The following is a 27,721-nucleotide window of genomic DNA, read 5'->3' on the forward strand; positions in this document are numbered from 1 at the left end:
GTATATCCTCTCTTTGATCACTGGACAAGGAGCTCATACATAAAATTCTAACAGCTAAGTTAGTGTTTATAGATGGGCTATATAACATTGTGATTCTTACTGCCCTCTTTTCTGCCACTCTTCTGCTGTCATTACCGAAATAGAATTCTGTATTTGTCTTTATTTTATGGGTGGCCATCACCAAATGATATATTAACAAGTGACTGTCCTGCAAAGCACTCTGTTCTTGGGACCATACTCAGTCTTCCTAGCTTAATAGAACCTGCTAGAACTTTTCTTCTACTGGCATAACCTTCAGGAATTCCAGATTGTCTTCATTCTTTGACACAAGGCATTGGAGTAGTACTTTGTGTAGTGGTAGGAAAAAAAAAGTTTAATTAAGAAAATGAGTAGCATAAATAACATAAGGAAGATTGTAATGAAACATAATGACTCTCATGATGTTACTCCCTCCAGCCCCCCAGAGAAAGAAAAAGATTTTTTGAAACTCCCACTGTATTGCTTCCTGGAACTGTTGTGTTGTTTGTAATTAGTTGGATTTGCTCTTAAGAAATGATTAGGGGGGCAGCTAGGTGGCGCAGTGTGTAGAGCTCTGGCCTTGGAGTCAGGAGGACCTGAGTTCAACTCCAGCCTCAGACACATAACACTTACTAGCTGTGTGACTCTGGGCAAGTCACTTAACCCCAATTGCCTCACCAAAAAAAAAAAATGATTAGAGTAGTTGAAGAGATTGGAATCCTCATGTTTGCTTTAAAAATAAAAATCAAAGGAAATATGTTTAAAGAGATGTGAATGTTAATTAAATTGACCAAGTTCTTTGAAAGTGCCACTGGCAATGAGAATTTATGATATTCTGCTTCATCTTGTTAATAGCAATCACATTGTAAATAAATGAGCATATATATTTTTACCTTTTTTTGCTTGTCTGCCTTTCCCTCACATCCCCCAGGTAAAATCTTCTAAAATGAAAGATGTTCTTAATAAACATATAATTTGGGAAAGAAGACAATCAGTGTAGCATAATGGATAGAAAGCTTTCCTTGGGGTCAGAGTGAAAAATCTTGCCTCAGACACCCCTTTGTGACTCTGGACAAGTCATTTAAATTCTCATTGTCACTGATCTCCACTAATGGAAGAACTTCCTTACCCACAAATGTCTCCACTGGAGAAGGCTTTTGCCTCACTTTTTCCGCTAATTCTTCCACTCTACTCTTTTGAGCTAAGTCATTCACTGCTAACTGGTCTCCCTTGACCCTACGAATACTTTATAGCAAATGATTTATCCTTCTAGTTTACTGAGAATATTGTCTTCCAAAAGAGATTTCCCTCAATTCTTTTCCTTCACTGCTCAGAACTTTTCAGAATTATCTCCCATTCCTTTGTCCTTCGCTCTCACCTCAATCAAATGAAACACTTATTCATTGTTAAAGTTAATCCTTCTGTGTTCTTGAGCCCATATCCACCAGAATCTTGCTCCATCATCTCTTCTTTCATTACTCTTTATCTCTCTCCATCAGCTCTTTCTCATCAACCTAGTATCATCCAGCTGGCCAAAAATTCTTGAAATGTTTGTCTACCTGGTATGTTTGTTTGTTTATTTATTTATTTATTTTGCTGGGCAATGGGGTTAAGTGACTTGCCCAGGGTCACACAGCTAGTAAGTGTTATGTGTCTGAGGCCGGATTTGAACTCAGGTCCTCCTGAATCCAGGGCCGGTGCTCTATCCACTGCGCCACCTAGCTGCCCCTACCTGGTATGAATAAAGGAATTTTAAAAGCATTTATTAAGTTCTTCCTATGTGCCAAACATTGTGCTACCTGCTGGGGACACAAATAGAAAATCCAGAAGCTCTCTTTTCAGAGAGCTTACATTTTAATTGAGGAAACAACACATAGGAGGTTCAGCTGCAGAGAATGGAAAGATCCTGTGGCCTTTGGTGTGTAGCAGTAGTGCAGATGGTACTGCATGGTGTTCAGGAGTATGCAGCAACAGAGAAGTTGGTAAGGCCTGGTGGTCCACAATATTACTGGAAAGATTGTAATTGTTGAATCCCTGCTCATAGAATCAGTGTGAGCAGCCATGTCCATCCCACATCCATGGTTAGGGGATAGTGCCACTGGGGCCCAGCTCACAAACTGTAGTAAAGGTGTATGGGTCTGGGAGTTGCTTTTCAGCTTGAAGCAGGAAAGGGGAACGTGCATTGGCAGGAAGATTGTGGGGAAGAGGAAATCTCAGTGGGCTCTGAGCAGGAGTCAGAGTGGGGCAGAGACTAAGTGCTCCCACAGTATACTCCATTTAGCCTTTTGTGGTCCAGTGGGATCTTGGCAGGGGTTGGGCTAGTGGAGAGGGAATGGAGGAGGGCTCCCTGTGTGGCCTGCTTCACTAGGCCCTGCAGAGTTGCCACTTTTTCATAACCAACTCTCTTTTTAACTTCTTACAAATCTCTTACTAATTCTTTAGATCAATCAATAAGCATTTATTAGCTACTAACTTTGTACTTCATGCTTATTGTAAGTGCTGAGAATATAAAGAAAGAAGCTACTTCTCCTTAAGGAGTTTACATTCTAAAGGTGAGATGGGAAGTAAGTAGTCTTAAAGATTAACAATGGCTTTAGTTTTAGTTTATATTTTTCCTGACCTTTTTTTTTAACGTTACTGATCCTGCCTTCCTTCTGGATTGCCAAGCCTCCCTTAACTTCAGAGATATCTTACTTTCTTGGTTCTGCTACCTCTGTAACATTTCCTTCTCTTTTCCTTTCATTGACTCCTTCCATTTCCTGACCCCATTAGGATAGGTGTTTTTCAGCATATATCCTTGACTGTTATCTTTTTGACAAAGAATCTCAAGGTCTGAAGATCACTTATTGGCCATTTTGTCCGACTAACCCTTACCCAAACAAGAATTCTCCCTACAATATGCCTAATGAGTATTTGTCTACCCTCAGCTTGAAGGCCTCCCAGTGAGAAAGAGCCCACTTAAGCTCCCAAGATAGTCCATTCCCCTTTTAGAAAGCTTTTATTGTTAGAGTGTTTTTCCTTTCATTGTCCCTAAATCTGCCTCCCTCTAACTTCTACCCATGAGGCCAGGCAGAACAAGTCTATTCCCTCTTCCACACACTGACGTATTTGAAAACAGCTATCATATTTCCCTCTTTCTTATCTCAGCCTTCTCTTTTCCACATGTTGTTATCCAGTCACTAAATCATGTCAAACTCTTTGTGATCTCCTGTGACCCATATCACATCAGGCTTGTTATCTTCCACTCTCTCTTGAAGTCTGTACAAGTTTATGATCATTGTTTCCATGAGGCTATCCATCTAATCTTCTGCTGTCCCCTTTTCCTTCTACCTTCAATCTTTCCCATCATCAGGGTCTTTTCCAGTGAGTCCTATCATCTCATTTTATGGCCAAAGTGTTTAAGCTTCAGCCATTGTATTTGACCTTCCAGTGAATAGCCTGAATTAATTTCTTTAATTGACTGATTTGATCTCATTGCTGTCCCATGGACTCTTAAAACTCTTTTCCACCACCACAATTCCAAAGTGTCAGTCCTATGGTGCTTAGCTTTCCTCATAGTGCAACTCTCACAGGCATACTGGAAAGACCATAGTTTTGACTATATGAACCTTTGTTGGCAAGGTGATATCTTTGTTTTTTAGTATGCTGTCAAGATTTACCATCCTTCCAAGGAACAAATTAAAATTCTTTTCATTTCATGGCTACAGTGTTGTCTGCAGTGATGTTTGAGCCCAAGAATATAAAATCTGATACTTCTTCCACTTCTTCTCCCTCTGTTACTCAAGAAGTAATGGAACCAGTTGCCAAGATCTTAGTTGTTCTTGTTTTTTTTTTTTATGTCAGGCTTTAAGCCAGCTTTTGCACTTGCTTCTTTCACCCCCATCACGTTCTTGTCATCAGAGTGGTATTATCTGCATATGTGATATTGTTGATATTTCTCCCTGCAGCCTTGATTCCAGCTTTTGGTTCATCCAGCCTGGAAAACCTCATATAACACTTTGTATCTCTGTTCATGTCCTATTATGTTTTCATGTATGTATGTAAGTCCTGTTCCACTGATAAAAATAAGTTCCATGAACATGACTTAAATAAGGGCCATGTCTAATCTAAAATTTGCAGCTACTTCAGTATCTAGCACAGGTCTCTGTGAATGAGTGGTATTGAATGGGTCAGTGAACATAGTACAAGATATTTTCTTGATGAAGATTGCCCTGTTCCTAATTATCAGAGATCAGCCAATATAATTGTATACCTGTCAGAGTTAGATAGGCATGTTGTTTTTTGTTGTTGTTGTTGTTGTTTTTTGGTTTTGTTTTGCTAGGCAGCGGGGTTAAGTGACTTGCCCAGGGTCACATAGCTAGTAAGTGTCAAGTATCTGAGGCTGGATTTGAACTCAGGTTCTCCTGATTCCAGGGCCAGTACTCTATCCACTGCACCACCTAGCTGCCCCTGACAGACATGTTCTTGAAGCATTTTCAGGGACATCTTTGCCCCAGGTAGCTGGGTTACCTCTGAGTTAACTTGAATGCCCCTATTCCCTAACTATGAAAATAAAAATTTCAAGTATTGAAGTTATTTAATATAGTGAATGGGATTCTCTTTAGCTGAGCATACCTAATTACTGATCTTCTAGTGGTAACCCCCTTCCAGTTTACCTAGTTTGGTCCTTTGACTAAAGATTCACAAGCTTTTGTCCAGCTCATATTTAGTTATCTTTCCAGTTTCATGTGAAACCTGCTGGAACTTGTATTCCGCTAGCATAGCCTCGGAGAATCTCCATCAGCAGTCACTATGATGATAGACATTTCAAATGTCCTGGAATTCCTTTTTACCTTAGTTAATCTAAATTATTGGGATTTAACCATATTTTAAAGCTAGCTCATGAAAAGTTGTTTAATATAGGTATTTATCTGTACGTTTTAAATTCTGAACCTGTCAATTCTTTTGTTACTAACGATATTTGTGGATTCTTTTTACCATACTCTGAAAGTCTTAGCTATTTGAAATAAATTCTTTGATATTTTACATTAAGTTTTAGCAGACAAGTCTGTTCAAGGACAGTTGCTTGGGGGAAAGAGGAGGTTGTCTTTGAATTTAAGATGATATTAAATTCAGACAAATTTTTTTTGGTGAAATAAGTCATTTAAAATCATTTTTTAAGGATTTTATTAAGCTGAAAATACAACTAGGGATCATTTGATATATGAAGTAAAACTTATTTGCCACTTCTGTCATCCTTATGTACTTAAGCAGTATTGGTAACGATCAGGATATGAGGGAGATTAAATTAGCAGGGTTGACTCATTTTATCTAGCACTTTGTAATATCATCACATTATCGTTGGGGAAATTGTTGTTTTTGTATAATTTACAGTTAATTCTTAATCATATTTAGTGAAGACAACTTGAACTAAATGCTTAACAATACCATTTGTTTTCTTTTAAAGTAAAATACTTAAGCTTTGCATTATAAGGGCAAGAAACATTCTTTATTTTAAAAATCTAAATGATACTGGTACTCAGTGGTAAAGCATTTATGAAACTCAGTTTGCTACTTAATATGATTTTTGTAATTGCTACTGTCATGCTGCTTTAGTCATATTTTGTTGTTATAAAACATACAGTCTAAGAACACATATTTTTAGTTTTCAAAGCAATTTTTATCACGGTTCATGTCTACTAGTCTTTACTAAGTTGAATTTCAGGCTTTGGACGCAGTCTTCTCATCCTTGAAGTATATTGTTAGCTTATTTTTCTCTGTCAAGGAAGATTCCAGGATGTGATAAGAAAATTGAACAATTTTTTAAAATCTGTGATTGTTGTTGTTGTTTAGTTGTTTTTTAATCTTATCTGACTCTTTGTGACCCCTTTTTAGGGTTTTCTTGGCAAAGATGCCATAGGGATATGCCATTTCCTTCTCAAGCTCATTTTACAGATGAGGAAAATGAGGCATGGCATTAAGTGACTTGTCCAGGATCACACAGCTAGTAAGTGTCTGAAGCTGGATTTGAACTCAAAAAGAAGAGTCTTCCTGACTCCAGGCCCAGTCACTATCCACTGTACCACTTAGCTGCCTCATATTAAATTTAAACTTATACTTGTAGTATAATATATAGTTAGTCCTCCATATCCCATTATAGCTCACTGAATTAAAGTGTAAACTATTCTGTGGAATCACAGGGCCTTTTCACATATCTTTCTGCCTTAATAAAAGTGAACAAACATCCTGAAGGGGCACAGTTGAGTCCATTAAAGAATTTGACTGTCACCACAGTAGTGAAGAGAAATGGAAGGAAGCAGAGGGATAGGAAGTCATAAAGGGCATCTGTACAGAAAGAATATAAGATAAAGAAATAAAAGTTTGTTTTTATAACATCTTGTGCAATATGTACTCACTCTTGCATGGCAATGTAAGGTCTGTGGTCAAGTTCTGGACTAGATATTACAACTCTTATAATCTTAACTCTTCATGGTAAAATTCATATAATATTACTAACAAGTATTTGTAAAGCATTTAAGTATATACATGTGCTTTTAAAACTTTACAAATTTATAAGTTTAATAAAAAGATAATAAACCAGGGTACCTTCTCTCACTACTGTAGTCTATAAAAAAAAAAGATTTGTGCAATTAAGTACTATTTCTTACAGGAAGCCCATTTTTATCATGAAATTATATTTATGATCGCAGAGAAAAGGAATATTGGCTCATTTTTCAGTTTCTACCTGTTTCTATGAACCTGGAAGATAAATTTATAAGCTGAACAATTAATGAAGATCTCTTCAACTCCTCTAAGAAAAGACTCTTCAAGGGACTCTTGGAAAAAGTGATTCTAGAAGCAGACCTCCACTTTAACCAAAAGGTCTTTGTCATAGTTTAATGGGGAGCTGCCTTCAAAAAACTAAAAGCTGCAGGAGAAAGAAAAGTCGACCTGAAAAGTTTAATAATCAAAATTCAACATCCTCAATAAAAATGTTTCTACTGCCCTGTGTACAGCCTTCATGAGGAAGACTTTCTAAATGAATGTGCAGTCACTATTTCAGATAGGTAAATATTAGAACATTGTTTTAAATTGTTAAATCTAAATTTGTTTCCATAGTTGTAGAGTTTATTTGCAGTTTCTTATTTAGTAATTTGAGGATGGTATCATTGATGGAAATATTTGCTAAGTACGTCTAGCTATAAAGATTACTGAGTGGTTTTAGCCCTTTCTACCGTATCAGTAGCAATTCAGTAGTGTACAGTCCATTTTAACCTTTTAGGTTTATCATTTTGAAGCTGACAAGACTCAGTGGTCCCTCTATTATTTTTCAAATATGTCATGTACTTTATTATTGCGTTTCCTAACTAGGAAGGGCAACGTAGCCCTGCTTCTTCCTCAGTAGTCCCCATTACATGTGTAGGTCTGCATGTATTGAATTTTGGGGAAACTGGAAGGGACTTTAAGGTCATCTGGTCAGGCCTTATCTTCAAGTAGGTGAAAACTTACATCATTCCCCCAAAGATAGTTAATCTTTTCTTATTTGTGTAAAAAACCTTATTCTCAAAAATATTTTTACAAATGTGAATTTTTTTTTATTGAAAAGGCTTTTGTCACAGTAATATATTTTCCTTAAGCTGATTTTAGAAATACGGGAGATGAGTAATACAAAAATCTTTTCTTAATCTTTGCTCAGTGTTAAGTGTACTTAGTTCCAGCATGCTTTGCTTCCTTTCCTTTAGAAACTAGATGCATCCTAAAGTAAACTAAAAGTCAAATTGCACTATAACTTAATAGTAAAACTTTGATAGGTGGGTTCAGATATTTTGAACTTCAGTGTCAGAACAACCCACACTCTACCTTCAGTGATGAGACTGGAATAGATCATCTCTCAGGTCTCTTCTTATTGTATAATCCTGTGATCTGGAGCCAAACATTACTAAAATATTATCCACCTATTTACAGTTGGTGACAAAACAGAGTTGTTTTTTATAGTTTTGTTAATAAATTAGTAAATGAAAATGTTCTAAACATTATAGAAGAACTGGAGGATGCCATGGCCACCCTTTTCCCTTCCATACATTTAGATCTTTTTGAACGTTACTGATGAACAGTTGGAGTTGAGGTGGATTTTTCTTGTGAACCTTATTGAAATCTCTAAGGTTAAGTATTGGCTGGTGACTTGAAAAATGATTATTGGTTTGATTTTTTTTTTGTGCCTCTTCTGGTCTGCTAACAGTTTTGAAGTTTTTAATCTGTAAGCTGCCATTTTTCATGGAGAACTGAAATATAAATATGCTTTTCAAAAATAGCTTAGCCAAGGGTTTAATGGACATTTTAGTCTACACATTTTGAAATCAGTTTCACCAATTTTTTTTGTTCTATAATAAAAATCATTATGAAGATGAATCTTAGAAGTATTAGTTATGTCTGAGCAAGGATATTCCAAGCACATCTTAGGAAAATGAAGAATGTCAGTTTGGTGATATTTTAAGCCAAATCAACTTTGTCTAAAATGGATTTATATATAACAAAATCCAATAAAGATCTCCTGCTTTGAATTAAGTGTTATTTTTTTTTTTAAAGAAAGGAATCCATTATTGAGCAAAATAATAATATGGTCTGGTTATCTTGGTTTTATTTGGTATACTTATACTTTTCAAAGCATTTTTACATAGACCATCTTATTTAACCCTCTTTCAGCAACCCAATGAAATCAGTACAATAGGGCATACATCATCATCATCATCTCCTTTCTAAAGATAAGAAAACAAGTCATACAGTAACTTATTAGCTCAGTTGCTCTTATTTTCTCTTTCATCTCTTCCTAAGTATTCAAGTACTATGATTGAACTAGGGAATAAATAAAGGAGGAAACTGCAGGCATAAAGCAAAATTTCCTGTAATGATTGCCAACATTGACCCAATCACTCAAGCTTGCATATCTTCACTGCCAGAACACTAATAAGTTTTAATGTACACATTTCATACTTCATTGTAAGGGTATAGCTTAAAAGAAAGAGTTGAACAAAGACTTGGGTTCAGCATTGAGGATACAGTTTTGTTTATTTTCTTAATAGAAACTTTTGTGGGATTAGTACTTCTACACCAAATGTGTATTTTAGAGGTATTTTGTGTGGTTACTAATACTGTGAAAAAATCCACCCAGGATTGACAATATAAGAGCATGTTATTTCCCATTTGTAGCTGCATCTTTGTGTTGAAGGTGAGTACTTTACCTGTCACCTTTTTGATGATAATTGAAGCTCAGACTTGGGACTGAAAATGGACACTGAAAGTTCTTTATTAGAGTCAGGTTATATTCTTAAAGCATAGGTAGTTTACAGTTTATGAGTGGATTATATTTCAGTGTAACTGTGCATATAATTTTTGTTCTAAAACCAAGGATTGTTATGCTACATGAGGGAACAAAAGAGTTTGTTCTATTCTGCTGGTGCAGGGCTAGACTTAGTCGAAATTCTGAAATAGAAATTTTTTTCTTTTAGCACTCTCCTATCCCTCTTTACGTACTACTGTTTTTGAAGACTATTTGTAGACATGAGGGAACTAGGGGCCTAAGTTTATATAGTCTCATATAGTCTCAGTACCTCACAGATCCACTACACTCTCCAAAATCCCCCACGTTGCAATATTAATTGCCTACCAATTCCCGTTCCCTGTAGGTAACTTTCTCAGCTTAGTGTTAGGGAAACAGTAATGCCATTTAACTTATTTGTGCTGATATATAACTTGATAATTGATATAGATCTAGAACTTAAAGGGAGACCTTAGAGGTCATCTTGTCCTGCCTCATTATATATATGAGGAAATGAGGGCTAAGAGGGTAAGCAGTCCCTCTGAATTTTCTTTGCACTAACGAGTCAATCAAAACCCTTTCATCCAGCTAAAAGACAGTTTCCTAACTTTTTTTGTGTCACAGGCCCTGGTGACAGTCTTGTGATACCCAGGGATCCTTTCTCAAAATAATGTTTTTAAAATGCATAAAACAAAACACAGAGGATTACCAAAGAAACCAATTGTAATGAAACATAGTTAATTAAAAAAATTATTTTAAAAGTTCATGAACCCCAGGTTAACAATTCCTGACCTAGAGAAACATGAATTTTTAAAGGAACATTATTGTGAATCCATATTGACTTATTATGCTCAAGAATATGCGGCATTTTGACAGAGGTAAACTACAAAAATCAGACAATATAGAGGAAGGTATTTATATTTGGAAATAGACTGCTTAAGAATCTGTCTCTTTACCTTCCCCTAAACTATTTCTGCTTTTCAGGGTAATTGTGACAAAAGGATGGAGGAATAGTGGAGGAACAGTTGTTTATATACACATGTTATTTGTAATTCAGGTGCTATCAAGACTTTGTTAAGTTTTGATTGATAGGCATTGATTCCGAGAATAACTGTATTTTTTTAACCATTAGTTTTAAAAATTTCTCCCACCTACCTCCCCAACCAAATGTTTGTAGCATTCTAGTTTTCTAAGGACCTTTATATATTTTATATCATTTGATCCTTAAAACAATAATAGCATTCATATAATACTTATGACTTATAAAGTATATTTATTTAATTTGGTCCTTTGAGGTGGGTGCTATTATTAACCCCATTTTAAATATGAAGAAACTGAGGCTGACAGGCTTTGATTGACTTGCCCAGGGATCACAAAGTTATTAATTTTCTGTGAGGCAAGATTTTAACTGACCACAAGTCCCATACACTAACCAGTATATCATCTAGCTTCTTCAATCGCCTTCTAAGACATAGACAAGGCTAGTAAAATCAGTCTTTTCCAAAAGAAAATGAACTGAGATTTTACGGAAACTAATTCAGTTAAGCATTTAGTAAATACCTATTGTGTACAAGGTTCTCTGCCAGAGACTGGGAATCCAAAGATAAAAATGACAAAATTTATAGGGATGAGACATGCGCACAAATAAGTATAATGCAAATAATTGTATGCGTCAAAGATGTCAAATACTTGAAGAGAGAGAGAATTCTATTTTGTTTGGGTTTGGGGGTAGGGGAAAAAGTAGGAGAGATTTGTGAAAGTATCATGGAAAAGTTGGCACCTGGGTGACCCTGAAAAGGAAAGGTTACAAATAGGCAGAAATTGAGGGAAGGAAGTCCATTCTGAAACTGAGGACAAAGGCTTTGAGAGTATCTGGGAAATGGTGGCATATAAAGAGCTACTTTTTCAGCTTAAAGGGAGGAGCATGAAAATAGAGTCTGAGCTAAGTTGTGAAAAGCCTTCCTTGTCAGACTTCAAGGTTTGTATGTAATTGGGTGGGTTTGGGAGCCACTGAAGTGAAGGTTTATGAGCAAGATGATGTTCTCAGGCTTTTGTGTTGGGTCATTTATGAGGCGTGGACCTGGGAGGTAGATGCTGGAGCCCCTGACTGATTAGAAAGTCTTTGGTAGTCTGGTGCTATTGATGGGAGTGGACATGAAGGGGGTGAATTGAAGGCCAGAAATTTTTATGAAGTCGGTTAAATGATTTACCAAGTTTATGTAGAAAGAGGTACAAGTTCTATTGATTCTTAATTCAAGGATCTCTGATCTGGGAGAGTAAGGCTTCTGAATGTTTTGTCAGAGGCCCACGACAGGTAGTTTCAAAAAATTTAATAGCAAAGGTGGGTAACAGTCACCAAGCACTTAATCTGTGCTAAGGGTTGGGGATATAAAGAAAGGCAGATTCATAGTTCCTGCCCTCATTGAGCTCACTTTCGAATGACAGAGAAAACATGCAAACAACAGCTCTGTACATACAACATATATGCAGCAGAGTAAATAAAAAGAAACTTCTAAGAAAAGGCATCAGCAGGGAAGGAATCTGGGACAGGCCTTATTCACAAGGCAGAACTTGAGCTGAAGGCTTGAAGGCAGCCAGGGTAACCATTAGGCAGAGGGGATCCTGGAATACATTGTGTGCTTGGCAGACACCCCATGAAAAGGCAGAGAGTGCCTTCTGGGAAAATGAGCAGGGAGGCCAGCAGAGCTGAATTGTAGAATATATGGACAGGAGGGAAAGTGTCCAAAAGGAGGAAGAGGCCCGGCTGTGAGGAGCTTCGAAGGTTAGAGAATTTTGTATTTTATCTTGGAGGTTGTAGCAAGTCACTAAAATAGTTCCTCATGTTATTGTTTGGAGCAGAGGCTGAGCAAGCTTAGAGAGTATTCATATTTATAGAATGCTTTAAGATTTAAAGTGTTTTCCTCACAACTCTGGGAGGTAGATAATTGTAAGTATTATTCCCATTTTACAGATTAAAAAACCTGGCCCAAAAGATTAAATACCTATGGTCACCAACTCAGTAAATTCAGATCCATAGCCTTTCTGACTTTTTTGCTGAGGACAACTGTCTGTTCTAGCAAAAAAGCAATTTAAACTCCATCCTCAACACAATTCACCTTCCAATTCTTGGAAATTCATTGCTGAAGATACATTTTAGGAATACATAAAACTAGTGACTTTTCTGTGATAGCTTCACCAATATCCAAAGAATTAATTTTATCTAGTATTGTGATATGTAAATGATTATACTAATTAGAAATGATGTAGGGCTCTTGAGAGATTGTCAATATGGACCTGAAATCTTTAGTGATTTTGTTTCTTAGGCCTTGCTGATTAAATAAGGAATTTAAAATGGAAAATAGTTTTTCTCCTTTTGTCCATTTTTATTATTTATAAAAATATTATAGTAAACCTTTTAGAAAAATAGTATGCTAATGTATTTTTATGAGGCTCTGTGTAAATAAGAATATGAAATTACTATATGGGAGATTGTGTTTCTAACACTGGTACTGTTTGGGGGGAGAGCATCATTATTTTCCCTGTATCAGCTTCAGGAGGCCCCAGCTCATCTTGAAAATATATTATGGCCTGTAATTTATGGATTTACCCGACCTCATTTAAATATTTTTTAGCTTGTATCATTTCTGTTAATAAAGATTTCTTTAAGTTTACTCCTTACTATATAAGGTAACATATCCTTTGAATTTGTACTAGTTCTGTCTCTTATCCTGGTCCCCACCTTTTGGGTGTACTTCATTTTGTCAATAGCTCTTCTAAAACTGGGTATCCAGAAGTAGACACAGAGTTTCAGATGTGATCTTCCCAAGACAGCACAGTGGTACAATTAACTCCAAGATTTTGGACGTTTTCTATTAATGCTATCTAAAAGAACCTGTTAACTTTTGGAAGTTGCTACAACACAATGCTGACTTTTTATACTTTTGGTCAGCCAAGTTAAAAGACTACTTTTCCTTATGAACCATTTTCTAGCCACATAGGATTATCTCCCACTCATCTACTTATGCAAATGATTTTTTTTAAACTAAGTGTAGGACTTTACATTTATCCTTATTAAATTTCTTCTGTTAGTCTTACTCTACATTAGCTTGTTATTTTGAAATTTTTATACCGTATATTAGCTGTGTTTCCCCAGTTTTATATAGTCCACAAGTTAATATGTAATCTCTGCCTTCATCTAGCTTATTGATAAAAATGTTGTACAGAACTGGGCCAAGGACAAAGCCTTAGGGCATTCTGTCTTTTTTTCAGGTTCCTTCATTCAATTAAGTGCCTTCTGTTTGCAAAACATTCATTGTACTAGGCAAAAAGATGAAAGGGAGGGGCAGTTTAGATAGACAGTCCTTCTAATGTTAATGCAAAAATACATAGAATTATAATGATAATGGTAATGGTGATGATAATAGCATTTTATAGCTCCTTATCTACTTTGTGCTAGGCACTATGTATACTAAGCACTTTACAAATGTTATCTCATTTGATCCTCACAAAAATCCTGGGAGGTAGGTGCTATTATTATTCTTCCTATTTTACAGTTGAGGAAACTGAGGCAAACATGTTAAGTCAATTTGCCCAAAGTCACACAGCTAGGACAAGTCTGAGGTCAGACTTGAACTCAAGCCTTCCTGACTGCAGCCCTAGCCCTCTATTCAATGTGCCACCTAGCTGCCGTCAGATATACTGTTTTGCATAAAAAAATGTTATTGTTAAGTCATTTCAGTTTGACCTCATTTGGTGTTTTCTTGGCAAAATGCTGCAGTGGTTTGCCATTTCCTTTTCCAGCTCATTTTGCAGATGAGGAAGCTGAGACAAATAAGGTTAAGTGACTTATAAAGGATCATACAGCTAGTAAATGTCTGAGGACAGATTTGAACTTGGGCTTCCTGACTCTAGGCCTGGTGTTCTATCTACTGTCCCAGGAAGTACAAAATAAGGTATAGTGTTAAGATTCCAGAGTGAAGGCTGTTACTAACAGGAGGTATAAGAGAAAAGTTCATGGAAATGTTTGTGTTTGAATTGGGTTTCACAGAATAAATAGGAATCCAATAGATGAAGGGGAGGAGGAAAGGACATTCCAGGTATAAGGAAGCATAGGAACAAAGTGATAGTATACTGGAGCCATCTCATACCAGCTGGCTCATAAGAGCCAGTTGTTAAAGTTTTAGTGCGAGCACCATCTATTAACACCTTGGAAACTGGCAAACTCTACATATTGGAGCTTGATTTATTGTTTTGTTGATTTTCTAGGCTTAAGAAAGAGATAAAGGAAATGTTAGCATTGCAGATTAAATTTAAAAGTATGTCCTGCATGCATTTTTTTTCCCAGAGAACTGTTAAAATATGTACCAGCTCCACTCACTCTCCAGACCCCTGGGAACAAAAGCACAGCAGCTGAATAGTTCAGGGTATGTTGGGAAAACAGTATAGTATAGTTTAACTGGAAAGTAAAATGCATAGAAATGAATGAAATGAAGTAAAATTGGAAAAGCAAAATAATAGGAGATTGTGAAGGGCCCTGAATCTAAAACAGATATGAGTTTTATTTAGTGTTAGCTTTCAGGCAGCACTCAGTCACTTAACCAAACCTGCATATAGAAGAGCATGATTAATTTATCAAATATTTTAAATCTGAGGAGATTCAAAAAGTTTAGATAAGAAAAAGTCCCTGCCTTCTTAGAACTTAGCCTATTAATCAATACACTGAGTCTGTTCAGTAAACCAGTTCTTCCAAACCCAATTAGCTGTGTTATCGTCTGGTTCACATCTTTCAGTAATGTTCACAAGGGTATTGTGGGAGGCCTTGTCAATGATTTGTTGAAATCTTGATGCACTGTGTTTAAGATATTTACCTAATGTAATCTACTTATCACGTTGAGGAACAAAATCAGGTTTATCTAACATGCCTTTGCCTTTTTTTTTGAAGTCTGTTCTTAGTCATAGTTACCTATGTGAAGGGTGAAAGGTGAAAGGACTGAAGAAATAAAGGTTCAGTCTTCCAAGCATAAATGAAGAATGGCAGTTGCCCAACAAACCAGGACCAAACCTCCTCACCTTAGGCCTAGACCCTGAATACAGGGGAAAACAGACTTTTGTATGTTAAGAACAGTTAATAAAATAAGGCCAGTTAATTAAAAGGAAACAATGCAATATTAAGTAATCTGATTTCTAATTGGAGGAAAGATTAGGAACTTCCTAAGGTGGGGGGGGGGAGGTGTGAACAAGTACAATTTCCTGAAATTAAAAAAAAAGAAGTGTCCCATTCCCCATCAAATGCTTGTGAACAGTCAAAGAATTTTGGAAACAATAACTGATTGATCAGCATGGAACCAGTTTTCAGATAAAACATATGGATTGTTTGAGATGTACTTTTGTGAGAATTTGTGAGAAAATTCCATGCATCAAACTTAAGATCTAACCAGATCTCTGGTCAGCATAACCTAGGTCCGTGGTTAAGGGTCTCCAAGCAGCAGGTAGAGATGGTCCAACTTCATAGCCACCCTGTGCTACAATGCAACAAGGTTTTCTCCCAATTTCCAGAATTAAATACAGTTTTTTCATTGAATAGAATTTGGACTAGACCCATAATTAAATAGAAAGAGAGCTGAGCCAGCTCCAGAATTGAGTCACAAGATAGAGTCAGTGTGGTTCACCCAGTTCCCGCAGTCAACCTCTTGCTATCCTAATCCCCTCAGTTCCTTCACCTATTTCTTTTCTAAGTGCTCATTACTTTTCATAATCTGTTTTACAGTTTTACCAGGAATTGAAGTTAAGTTCACAAGTTTGAAGAATCCACTTTTTTCTTCTTTTTAAAAATTAGTCTAGCATTTGTCCTTCACCAGAATTTTTCTTAGATCCAGCATTATTAAAAAGCTTTGATTGTTGTCTTTAGAATTTAAGGCTCGGATCATACTCTAGGGTTTTGCTTTACTGACATTCTTATAGGATTTTAACTGCTCTTTTATAGTCATCCTCAATTTACCTCTTGCTTCCATCCCTTCTTTATTACTTTCATTATTTATGATAAATAAATGTGTCATTGCTTTTGACTTTATTAATAAAGTATTAGATATATTATCTCTGAAATCTTTAAAATGAAATTTGATGGTTCTAAGACTAACTGTATGGAAAAGACTAAGAAAGCCAGGTTCAAGGAAAAGAGAGCAAGAGAACACTTTATGTAAAGTGATCAAGGACTCTAAAGTCTGCAAACCTGGGTTCAAATCCTACCTCTGGTGCTTGTGAACCTTTCTTGGTCCTGGACAAATCATTTAACCCCCTTGAGCCTCAGTTTCTTCATCAGTAAAATAAGGTCCTGGACTTAGATGGCCTTTGAAGTCTCTTCTAGCTTAAGCTCTAGTTCTGTGAAAGAGAATGCTAGGATTTATAGTCAAAAGGGAACTAGGAAATCATCTAGGGCAGCTCCCTTATTTTACACATAAGGAAACTGAGGCCCAGATAGGTTAAATGACTTTCTAAAGGTCACATCTGTTTCCCCGTCTCCTAGTTTTATGAAGGAATTTCTATTTGAGGAAATTGACACCAACTTTTGGTTCACTCTACTTGTTACTTAATGAGGTAGTAGTGTATTCATTATCCTTCATGGTAGTTTGTACTCTAACCTGCCATTACCCTTGGTTGTCATGTTTCTTTTGGCAAGGGAATTGTGTATTAGTCAGGAATTCTTGGGCTTCCTTGTTATTATTTTGCTTTGGTTAAACTTTTCTGGAAATCAATTCTAAAGCTGATATCTTTACTTGATTTAAGTTCCCACTTTTCTGGAACTTAAAAAAATTAACTTTTTTTTTTTAAAGAATGCATTCCCAGCTATATCAATAAATAATGTTAATGTCAGGTTAAATTACTTCTAAGTATGTCTTTCTATTTTGTTTGCTAACAGACATCTGCCTTAACACTTAATTCTAACAGTTTTGAAATTTATATTTTAAGTTGTAACTATATATATATGTATACACACACAGACACATTTTATTTTGTTTTCCTCATAAAGTGATTGATAAACTTCTTTTTGGTGAATTCCACATATTTGGTTTTTAATGCATTTTAAGGTTGGAAACTTTGCTTTATTTTAACTGTAGTGTTTTTGTAGTAGAACCAAAGATTTTAAAATGTTGAATGATCCCCAGAGTTCATCCAATCTAGCTCCTATCCAAATTATTAATTCCATTTGTAACATTCCTGACAAATCATCCTTCGCTATCTGAAGACCTCTAGAGTCTGGGAGTTCATTATTTTCTAGAGACAATCTATTTTATTTTGAGAGAACTTACAGTATTAGGAAGTTTTTCTCTATATCAAGACAAAAATCTCTTTTCTTATAACTTATACCCATGAATTTTGGTGCTTCTGGGGCCAAGCAGAAAGGATCTAATTGTTCTATAAGTTAGTTAAGAATAGCTTAAATTAAGCCTAAGAGTAGCAGCGTTTCCTCTTAATTCATTCCCTCCCCCCAGCTTCTCTTCTCCAGGCTAGACATACCCAGATCTTTCAGCCAATCCTGATGTGAATTGGTAGTACTGCGCATCTTGTTGCCATCCTGAATATATGGATGGTAAAATACTTTAGTGGATTATTTATATGGGAGAGAATTTAATCTTTCTTAAAAATGTGAAGTTTACCAGGGAGAGACAAATATTTCTAAGTTTATTTCTAGGTTTATGCTTCTTAGATAATTTAATGCCTCTTAAATGCTGAAGCCAAGGATGAAGCCTAGTCAAGAATGGGAAATAGAGACAGACTTTGCCCGATACAACATTTTTGAACTTCATATTCAGTGAATGACAGATTAGGATGCTTCATCCCATCCCAATAAGCTCTAGCCTCTTAACACCATTACATTAATGAGCTTTCTCTGAAATGCAGGCCCAGGGTTTTGGTACACCATAGTAGCATTTGGAGGTGGGGTGAGGAGAATGAGATTCCCTCCTTGTTTGGGGACTTTTGCTACTGGAAGCAGCCAGATCTACAGATCTCTTTGCTGAGTACTTGATACTCATCAGTACTGTCATTCTGTGATCTGTCAGATGCTTTGGGAAAAGTTTGGAGAAGGAAGAAGGGGTGTATATATACGTCACATAAATTTTTTCACATATATACTATATATGTATACTTAAGAGATGGGGGTAGGGAATGGTGGAAGCTACAAAGTATCTTTGCCCTTGACACTTTATTTCGATTAATATGTCTATGAAGTAATATGGGCATATCAATTTAACTACATAGCATATCCCAAAGGGGGTCACAAAAAATTGTAAATGACTGAACAACAACGGCAATATTCCTTACAGCCTCTTTTGTATTCTTATTGCCCTCACCCTGTTATCAAATGAGATAATGTATGTGCAATGATTTGTAAATTTGTAAATGTGAATTACTCCTGCTGGTCCTGCTGCTGCTGCTGCTCCTGCTACTGCTGCTGCTACTACTACTACTACTACTGCTACTACTACTACTACTACTACCACTACTACTACTACTACTACTACCACTACTACTACTATAAGGCCCCATTACTACTTGCCTACCTTGTAATAGCCTTCAGACTAGTAATACAATATAAAAGCAGAAGGAACCTTAGACATCATCTCATTTCACAGGTGAGTAAATTGAGGTGTTGGATATTAAGTGACTCATCCAAAGTCACATAACTGCCAAGCGGCTTTGGCCAGTCTAATTAGTACTCCCTCTACTCTATGTTTAAACCTTTGTTATATAAACAAATCTCATCATATTACTCCTCTGCTCACTGTTGTTGACTTTGGAATAAAATCAAAACTCCTTTTGCCTGACATTCAAGTCCTTACACAGTCACTTTGACCCTACCTTTAGGCCACACCTTATAACCTGATCATTAATTATTTGCTTTTCTCTCCTTGATAAATGTTCACTTCTTTCCTTTTCTGTCCTTTGCTTAGTATTTATACCAATCACAGACTCTTATTCATAAAACATTCTTTCAGTGAAAACAACTGTATTTGAAAATCATATAATTAATTATTAATTTAATCTTCCATTTCTGTACCTTAGGCTAAACCAAGAATCTCCTCCACCCCTACTCCCACTAATTATGTAATAGGAAGTGAATTCTACATCAAGGCTCTGTACTTTCTAGCAGTATGGCCTTGGACAAATGATTAACCTTTCTGGGCTTTAGTTTCCTCAGCTATAAAGGGATTTTGATGAGATATCCTGTAAGTTCCCTTCCAGCTCTAAATCTGTGATTTTATGAATAGTATGATAACCTTTTGACTTGAAACTAAAAATTCATTAGGTAGCATGATATGGTTGAAAGAGCACTGACCTTGATTTTAGGGAACCATAGTTCTGGATTATGCCTATGAAAGTGTTTTTTGACATTGCAAAAGTCACTTTAACTTCAGTAGGTCTCATTTTTCTTATCTATACCAAGGTCCTTTTCAACTCTATTATTCAATTTATTAAAGTATCATTTCTGTGAAAAAGATCTGAAATAAACTAGAAAAAAAACCCGGAAGATGTTGTTGTGTTTTCATGTGGAAGTAGAAATGGAGGTAATACTTATAGGTCCTTGTTTCCAGATTGGAAGTAGGGATCTTTTTTCTACTTCCCCCTTACATAGGTAATAAAACAAGAAAATGTTATTTGGGGTGGCAGGAGGAGATTAAAAAAAAAGAGAGACTTGCCAAACTGGGGGCTATTTGGGGTATAAAATGAAGCTTAAATAGAAAATGTTGGTTCAAATTCAAAATAAAACTGTCTTAATATATTCTGTGGTTGCAAACAGGAGTATACTAACACGTGAATTATCTCCATATTAAAAAAAAAACTACCTGTCATTAAGGTTAAAAAAAAACTTTAGCTATTATATGTTTTCAAGTTCATCATTGGTTTTTTTTGTTTTTTGCTAGTGGGGTTAAGTGAATGCTCTAGGGTCACACGGCTAGTAAGTGTCAAGTATATGAGGCCAGATTTGACCTCAGGTCCTCCTGACTCCAGGGCTGGTGCTAGTCTATCCACTGTGCCACCTAGCTGCCCCTATTGTTTTATCTTGTGAAAGCAATGAATGAATGAATGAATGGTACTCTATATGAGGAATATAAGTATGCATAAATAAAATAGGCTGTGCATTCATGGAGCTTAGTATAAGACCACTTATAAAAGTGAGCTACAAAAGGTCTAAGTATATGAAGCCTAGAGTGCCAGGGGTAGAGTCCAGGTTTCAGTGAGAAGGTTTGGGAAGGATGGCCAGCACAAGTTTCATTTATTTATTCATTCATTCATTTAGATTTAATTAATTAAGCAGGAGTGAAAGTAATATATAGTCATAAGATTTTGTTTATTTGTATTTCTGATTACATAAGTGACATCCCAGTTAGTGAGAATAACAAACCATGTGAAGTGGTCACATATTCTAAGTTACACTGAATATTTTCATTGGGCTACAATTAATTTCCAAATTATACACAGTTATAATATTGAATAGCATAAATAGAGTGGACTATATTCCAGGTGGCTCAAATATATCCTAGGAATGCATAGTTACTTTTAAAATATTTGTTAGGCAGTAACGGTATTGATTGCAAAGTGTTTGTCATTGCTTTTTTTATTAGATTTTTAAAAAGTGAATACTTATAAAAATGTCTTTCTTTTTCTTCCCCAAACTTTATAGATGTGACTTACTTAACAGAAGAAAAAGTATACGAAATTCTTGAATTATGTAGAGAGAAAGAGGATTATTCCCCTTTAATACGAGTTATTGGAAGAGTATTTTCTAGTGCTGAGGCCTTGGTTCAGAGCTTCCGTAAAGCCAAACAACATACGAAGGAAGAACTGAAATCTCTTCAGGGAAAAGATGAAGACAAGGATGAAGATGAAAAGGAAAAAGCTGCATGTTCTGCTGCTGCTATGGAGGAAGATTCAGAAGCATCATCCTCAAGGATAGGTGATAGCAACTCTCAAGGAGATAACAACTTACAAAAATTAGGCCCTGACGAAGTATCTGTAGATATTGAAGCAATCAGAAGAGTCTACAACAGATTGCTTTCTAATGAAAAAATAGAAACTGCCTTTCTTAATGCACTTGTGTACTTGTCACCTAATGTGGAGTGTGACTTGACTTATCACAATGTGTACTCTCGGGATCCTAATTATCTGAATTTGTTCATTATTGTCATGGAGAATGGCAATCTTCATAGCCCTGAATATCTGGAAATGGCTTTGCCATTGTTTTGCAAAGCAATGAGCAAGTTACCCCTTGCAGCCCAAGCAAAACTGGTCAGATTGTGGTCTAAATACAGTGCAGACCAGATTCGGAGAATGATGGAAACGTTTCAACAGCTTATTACTTACAAAGTCATAAGCAATGAATTTAATAGTCGTAATCTAGTGAATGATGATGATGCCATTGTTGCTGCTTCAAAGTGCTTGAAAATGGTTTACTATGCAAATGTAGTAGGAGGAGAGGTAGATACAGATCATAATGAAGAGGAGGATGAAGAACCCATCCCAGAATCCAGTGAATTGACACTTCAGGAGCTTTTGGGAGAGGAGAGAAGAAACAAGAAGGGTCCTCGAGTAGACCCACTAGAAACTGAACTTGGTGTTAAAACTATAGATTGCAGAAAACCACTTATCCCTTTTGAAGAGTTTATTAATGAGCCACTGAATGATGTTCTAGAAATGGACAAAGATTATACTTTTTTCAAAGTAGAAACAGAAAACAAATTCTCTTTTATGACTTGTCCCTTTATATTGAATGCTGTCACCAAGAACCTGGGATTGTATTATGATAATAGAATCCGAATGTACAGTGAACGACGCATTACTGTGCTCTACAGCTTAGTTCAAGGACAACAGTTGAATCCATATTTACGACTCAAAGTCAGACGTGATCATATCATAGATGATGCACTTGTCCGGGTAAGTTATGTGGTCATTTGAAATACACACTAGAATATTAAGTTAATTATAGGAAAGATGGAGAAGCCAATGTATAGAGCTATGTGCTGAATTCATTTTATAACTGGGTAAAAAAATGTATGATGACAGCATACTGTAATATAGAAGTTATAGTGAATGTTTATAGGCACAATTGAATTTCATGAGTAATGTGGTAGTACTATGACTTTTGCCCATCAAATTCAAAGTTAACAATTTTATATTTCTTTACAAACTAAAGATTAAAATATATGTTATTACATTAGTAATTACCCCTTTCACTAGAAGAGAGTAGGATTTTTTCATTTCTACAAGGACATGATAAAAATCGTTTGCCAGCCAGTTCCAAATATATTTTAAAAATAGAGATTAAGGAAATAGAAGATACACAAAATCCAGAGGAATTTGGAATCACTAGCAAAAGCCACAAACATAAAGACCTTCATAGGAGAGGAAAGATTAGTAGCCCTCATACAGGCAGTTAGCAGATATCATCTATTTGAATTTCTAATAATCCTTTTCCAAAAATTACTTGTGAATCATAAAGTTTAAAGCTGAAAGGAAACTTCAGATCTAATCAAGCTCATTCAATTTATAGATAAGGAAATTGTGGACCAGAGAGGGTAAAAGCCTTGCCCAAGGTCATAAAAATAGTAAACATAAAAGGCTTGGATCTGGACCCAGATTTTCTGCCATCCAATATTATACCCCCATTTCTGCAGAAGGCCTTTCCCTGTTCTCCACATTACTATACTGGCCCCTGCTTTCTAAAATTATTTTCAATTTTGTGTGTGTGTGTGTGTGTGTGTGTGTGTGTGTGTGTATCATGTATGTGTTGAGTTATTTACATGTTTTGTCTCATTAGAATGTGAGCTCCTTGACTGTAGGACCATATTTTTGCCTTTTTTTTTTATTCCTAGTACTTAGCACAGGGCTAGTGCTTAATAAATGCTTGTTGACTGATTGTCTGCATTCCCTCCACCACACTAGATTCCCTAAAACTGGAGTTATAAGTTCCTATAAACATCTATAAATTTTTTTAGCTTACTTTCAACAATTTATGCTAATGGAGGACAGGGCTAGTGAAGATGAATGAAAATTATAAGTAATTCCTAAATTATCATTATTAGCCTTGGAGAGTGAAGGATATGCCTTTTACCATTTTCTTCTATAAACCCTCCTTGGAAGTAAATATAAATATCAGGAAGAAGGAGGGGGAGCAGTTAGCTCCAGAACAATTGAAAATTAATTGTATTGTATCATAGCATTTAAAAACCATAAATTTAATCCACTATTTTGCTTAAAGTAATAAAAACAATTTCTTTATCTTTAGTTTTCAGCATGGAAACAAAAATACTGGTTTTATTCTGGTTTTGAACAAATTGAATATCTTTCCTACTCATAGATGAAAGTATAATTAACTTTCAGTAGTCCACACTAAGGGAATTGGGAATCTTATGGCAAAGTTAATTTTTTTTTAAAGTATAATGTTATTTATTTATTTGTACATTAGTTTTTGACATTGACTTTTATAAGATTTTGAGTTGTAGCTTTTCCCCCCTCCCCAAGATGTCAAGCAGTCTGATACAGGCTATACATGTAGGAAAGTTAATTTTTAAAAGTTGTATTAGACCCAGTTTATGCAGCTTGACTTGGTAGAAAAGATAACTGGCTTCAAGACCTGCTTCTGGTGCTTAGTGGCTACCCTGAGCGAATTATTCAACCTCTTAGTACTCTAGTTAACTCTCATATAGACTATAAATTGCAGGCAAGATGCTTACCTGCATTAATAGAGTGTAGAGGTAAATCATAATTAGTTTCAAATCTTTCTGTCTTATTGATTGCAGGTGTCTTAATACTAGAGTGCTTATAACTTTTAAAACACAAATTCCTTAGTCTTCCTTCCAATGCAAAAGTTGGTTGGATAGTGGCAGAAAGCCCCAGAAAAGGCAGATGGCAGAAACACATCTCTCTTTCAGGTTTGAGCTTGCTTGCTTATTAATCTGTTAGGTTTTTTTTTTTTCATTTTAACCATGTGATTCAGAACCACACTCATAGTTACTAATTTAAATAGCCAGTTCTCAATCAGAGATTCCTACAAACTTAGAGGGTTTGGCTGAAGTGTAGACATTATACATACATGTTGTATTATGGAGTTTTCAGGGCAAATGGGGGTGCCAGAGCACAAAACTCTGTACTAAGACTTCTTGGTTCATTCCTTTTAGCTCTGTGGAGGCTATTCCTTATGCAGTAATTACGGCTGTCCTTCAAATAACAATGAAATCTTACTGCAAAGGACTAAAGAATTGGAGGAAAAAAACAGTTTTCCCAGCCTCCTCTCCTTGCAAAGTGAAGGAACCTCAGAGTTAGAAGGGGCTTTAAAGACCCTCTAGTACAATCCAGACTCTATAAGTGATTATCTACATTCCAGTGAGGGTCGCCTACCTCTACAGGCATAAAATTCCACTTATGGATAGTTCTAATTGTTAGAACTTTTTTTTTTTACATTAAGCTGAAATCTTTCTGCAGCATGCACAAGTTGCTCCTTGTTCTGCTTCCCAGGGCCAAGCAGAATAGCAGTAGGACAGTGGAAAAGAATGCTGGATTTAGAAATCAGAAGAACTTAGCTTGGGACCTCTTGTCACTCATTTCCTGTGGAACCTTGGGCAAGGTCCTTACTTAATCTCTCTGGATCTCATTTTCCTCATCTGAAAAATGGAATGTTCCGTTGTAACTCTGCAGTCCTGGATCTATTCTATCCTCTAAAAGATGAGCCATCAGATACTTGAAAACATCTGTCATGAGGTTGGACCCCCAGCCCCCCTCTGCAAGTCCTCTCTCAGCACTGAATATCACCAGTTCCTCCAACCAGTCCTTACTTATATAGAGTGCTGGCCATGATTAGAGGTAGTGAGAGACATAAAGCAAATTTCCCTGATCTCCATTCAGTTCTGGAGGAATGAGACCAAAACCTATTTAAGAAGAGCTACTTGGGGTAAACTTGCCACATATATTTTGCCCTTTGTTTTTCATACCTTCAGAGATCTGGGAAATAAAATTTATTACTTTGCCCAAGAACAAAAGACTTACAGAGGTTCCCAAACTTATTTGGCCTACTGCCTCCTTTTCAAAGAAAAAAAAATTATTCAGTGCCCCTCGGGGGTTAGGTTAGGTTAACCCTTATTTTTATTCAGCCCAAGGCTAGTACGGCCTCCCTGGATCATTCCATTGCCACCCATTGGGTGGTATTGCCCACTTTGGGAACCTATGGACTGAAACAGTAGACTGTGGCAAAGTGAATGTAAATATGAGATAGTTGTATTGTCAAATGACTTTCCAGCCACTTGTAAATTGTTGATAAAATCATAAATTAAGACTTACCTATGTATCAGTTATCTGTAAACCTATTTGAGAATGGTATTTGAAAGTCACTTCTCAAATGACCTCTTTCTCTCTAGAATTGTAGGTGCTCTCTTTAGGCAGGCTTTATGATCTTTGTTAAAAAGATTTCATTTGTATAAAGAAATATAAACATATATCAGGAGTTACTTAAAATTTTTCCCCCATTATATGTTAAAACAATTTTTAACATTTTTTTAAGGTTTTGAGCTCTAAATTCTATCCCTCCCTTCCTTCCCTCCCCTCTCCTTGAGACAGTAAGCAGTACAATATAGGTTATATGTGTGCAGTCATGTAAAACATTGATTCAATCATTTTGTGCAAGAAGACATGAAGAGAATGAAAGAAAGTGAAAAATAGTATGGTCTGTATTCAGACAATATTTAGTTCTTTCTCTGGAGGCAGATAACATGTTTCATCATGAGTCCTTTGGGATTGTCTTGCATCATTGTATTGCTTAGAATGGCTAAGTCATTCACAGTTCTTCATCATACAGTATTGCTGTTAGAACTTTATCCTGGTTCTGCTTGCTTCACTTTGCATCAATTCATGTAAGTCTTAGGTTTTTCTGAAATCATCCTGGTTGTTATTTCTTATAGCACAATAGCATTTCATCACAATCATATGCCACAGCTTGTTAAGTCATTCCCCAATTGATGGGCATCCCCTCAATTTCCAATTTTTAGCCACCACAAAAAGAGCTGCTATAATTTTTATACAAATAGGTTCCCTGTCTCTCTCCCCTCCCCATCCCCAATTTAGAAAAATATATATTTTTTAAATCTCTTTGGGAAAAAGACCTAGCAGTGGTGTTCTTAGATCAGAAGGTGTGCACAGTTTTATAGCCCTTTGAGCATAGTTAGGAATTACTTTTTTAAAAGATAAAATACACAATTCAGAAAAGTTTTAGCAAAATTTTTCCTTGAAATAGAAGATACCACATTCATAGCCTGCACGTATCTTATAAAATAAATGAAAAAAGGGAATGGGGAGCCAAATAGTAATCATTAAGCCATAAAGAACATAATATGTGAGAGCTTGAAAGACCCATAGAGATTATTTCATCCAATTTCTTTACTTTATACATTAGGAAGCTAGGGTCAAGGGACTTAAGAGCACTCAGCTTGGTTGTTGGCAGAGCTAGGAAAGCTTTCACGTCCAGGTACTGCGTTTTATCAGGGATAGGTTAAGATGTTTGGATTCCATCTTCCAAACGTGGATAATTGTTTTATTTCTTGAGGAGAGTGGTTGCTATAATGACATCATAATAACAAAATATTTTTAATAGCATTTTGAAGTTTATTTCACACAAAAGCCCTTTGAGGTATAGGTATTACAAGTATGGATGATTGACTTGTCTGTAGTCTCACAGTGCATTCTAAAGCGAAGATTGGAAGCCTGATTTCTCCGGGCCAGTATGTATTGAAGTCACAGTTAAAGATAAAAGGTTGAGGAAAGGTTGAGGAGCCTGATCATTCTGAGCCACTGAAAATGTACTGAAGGGCTTTAGTTACCACAGCTTCAGCAGGAGTAGGAATATAATTATAATTACTAGACTTAAAGATAGGACTTTCAACACTATGCCCTTGGGTCACTCAACAACGGAAACTTAACAAAATTAATAGTAATAGCTTACTTTTTCCTTGTCCCCATCTGATTTATTTTCCCTTGATGTACTTAGAAGATTTAGTTGTTAATTTTTTTGTTTCCTTCTCTTCAGTGTATATTCTAATTCTGCTTTCCTTGTTCTATATCTGTGTTCTTTTGTATGTTTTTGTATTTTTATTCATATTTATCATTTTTTGTATCTCAGCAACATTGATATCCCATATTGATAAAATATTTACTAATTACTGGCTTTGTAAGTTGTTTACAGTTTTTTCCTACTACTAATAAAGTAGCTCTGAATATTTTTGTACAGACAGATATATGTTTTAACTTTAAAAACACATCTTCATCGCCTCAAATTTACTAACAGATAAGATATATTCTTTATTTTTAAATGCACAAAGTAACAGTAATAGTCATACATAATGAATTGTAGAAATAAAAATTATA

General features: G+C 35.8%; 1 protein-coding gene across 8 annotated transcripts in view; it reads left to right on the plus strand.

Annotated features, from left to right (window-relative positions):
* Positions 1-27,721, plus strand: part of UBE3A (ubiquitin protein ligase E3A) — a 105,866-nt gene that overhangs the window by 57,308 nt on the left and 20,837 nt on the right. For all 8 annotated transcript variants that reach the window (XR_013482776.1, XM_078146320.1, XM_020992789.2 and 5 more), the window contains one exon: positions 20,997-22,246. Coding sequence is in view for 7 of the 8 variants with exons in the window: in XM_078146320.1 (XP_078002446.1) it covers positions 20,997-22,246 (1,250 nt within the window). In the remaining variant the exon portion in view is untranslated. The remainder of the gene's footprint in view (positions 1-20,996; positions 22,247-27,721) is intronic.

The sequence above is a fragment of the Phascolarctos cinereus genome, unplaced genomic scaffold (assembly GCF_003287225.1).
Source record: "Phascolarctos cinereus isolate Bilbo 61053 unplaced genomic scaffold, phaCin_HiC Scaffold_726;HRSCAF=1367, whole genome shotgun sequence".
NCBI classification, from domain to species: domain Eukaryota; kingdom Metazoa; phylum Chordata; class Mammalia; order Diprotodontia; family Phascolarctidae; genus Phascolarctos; species Phascolarctos cinereus.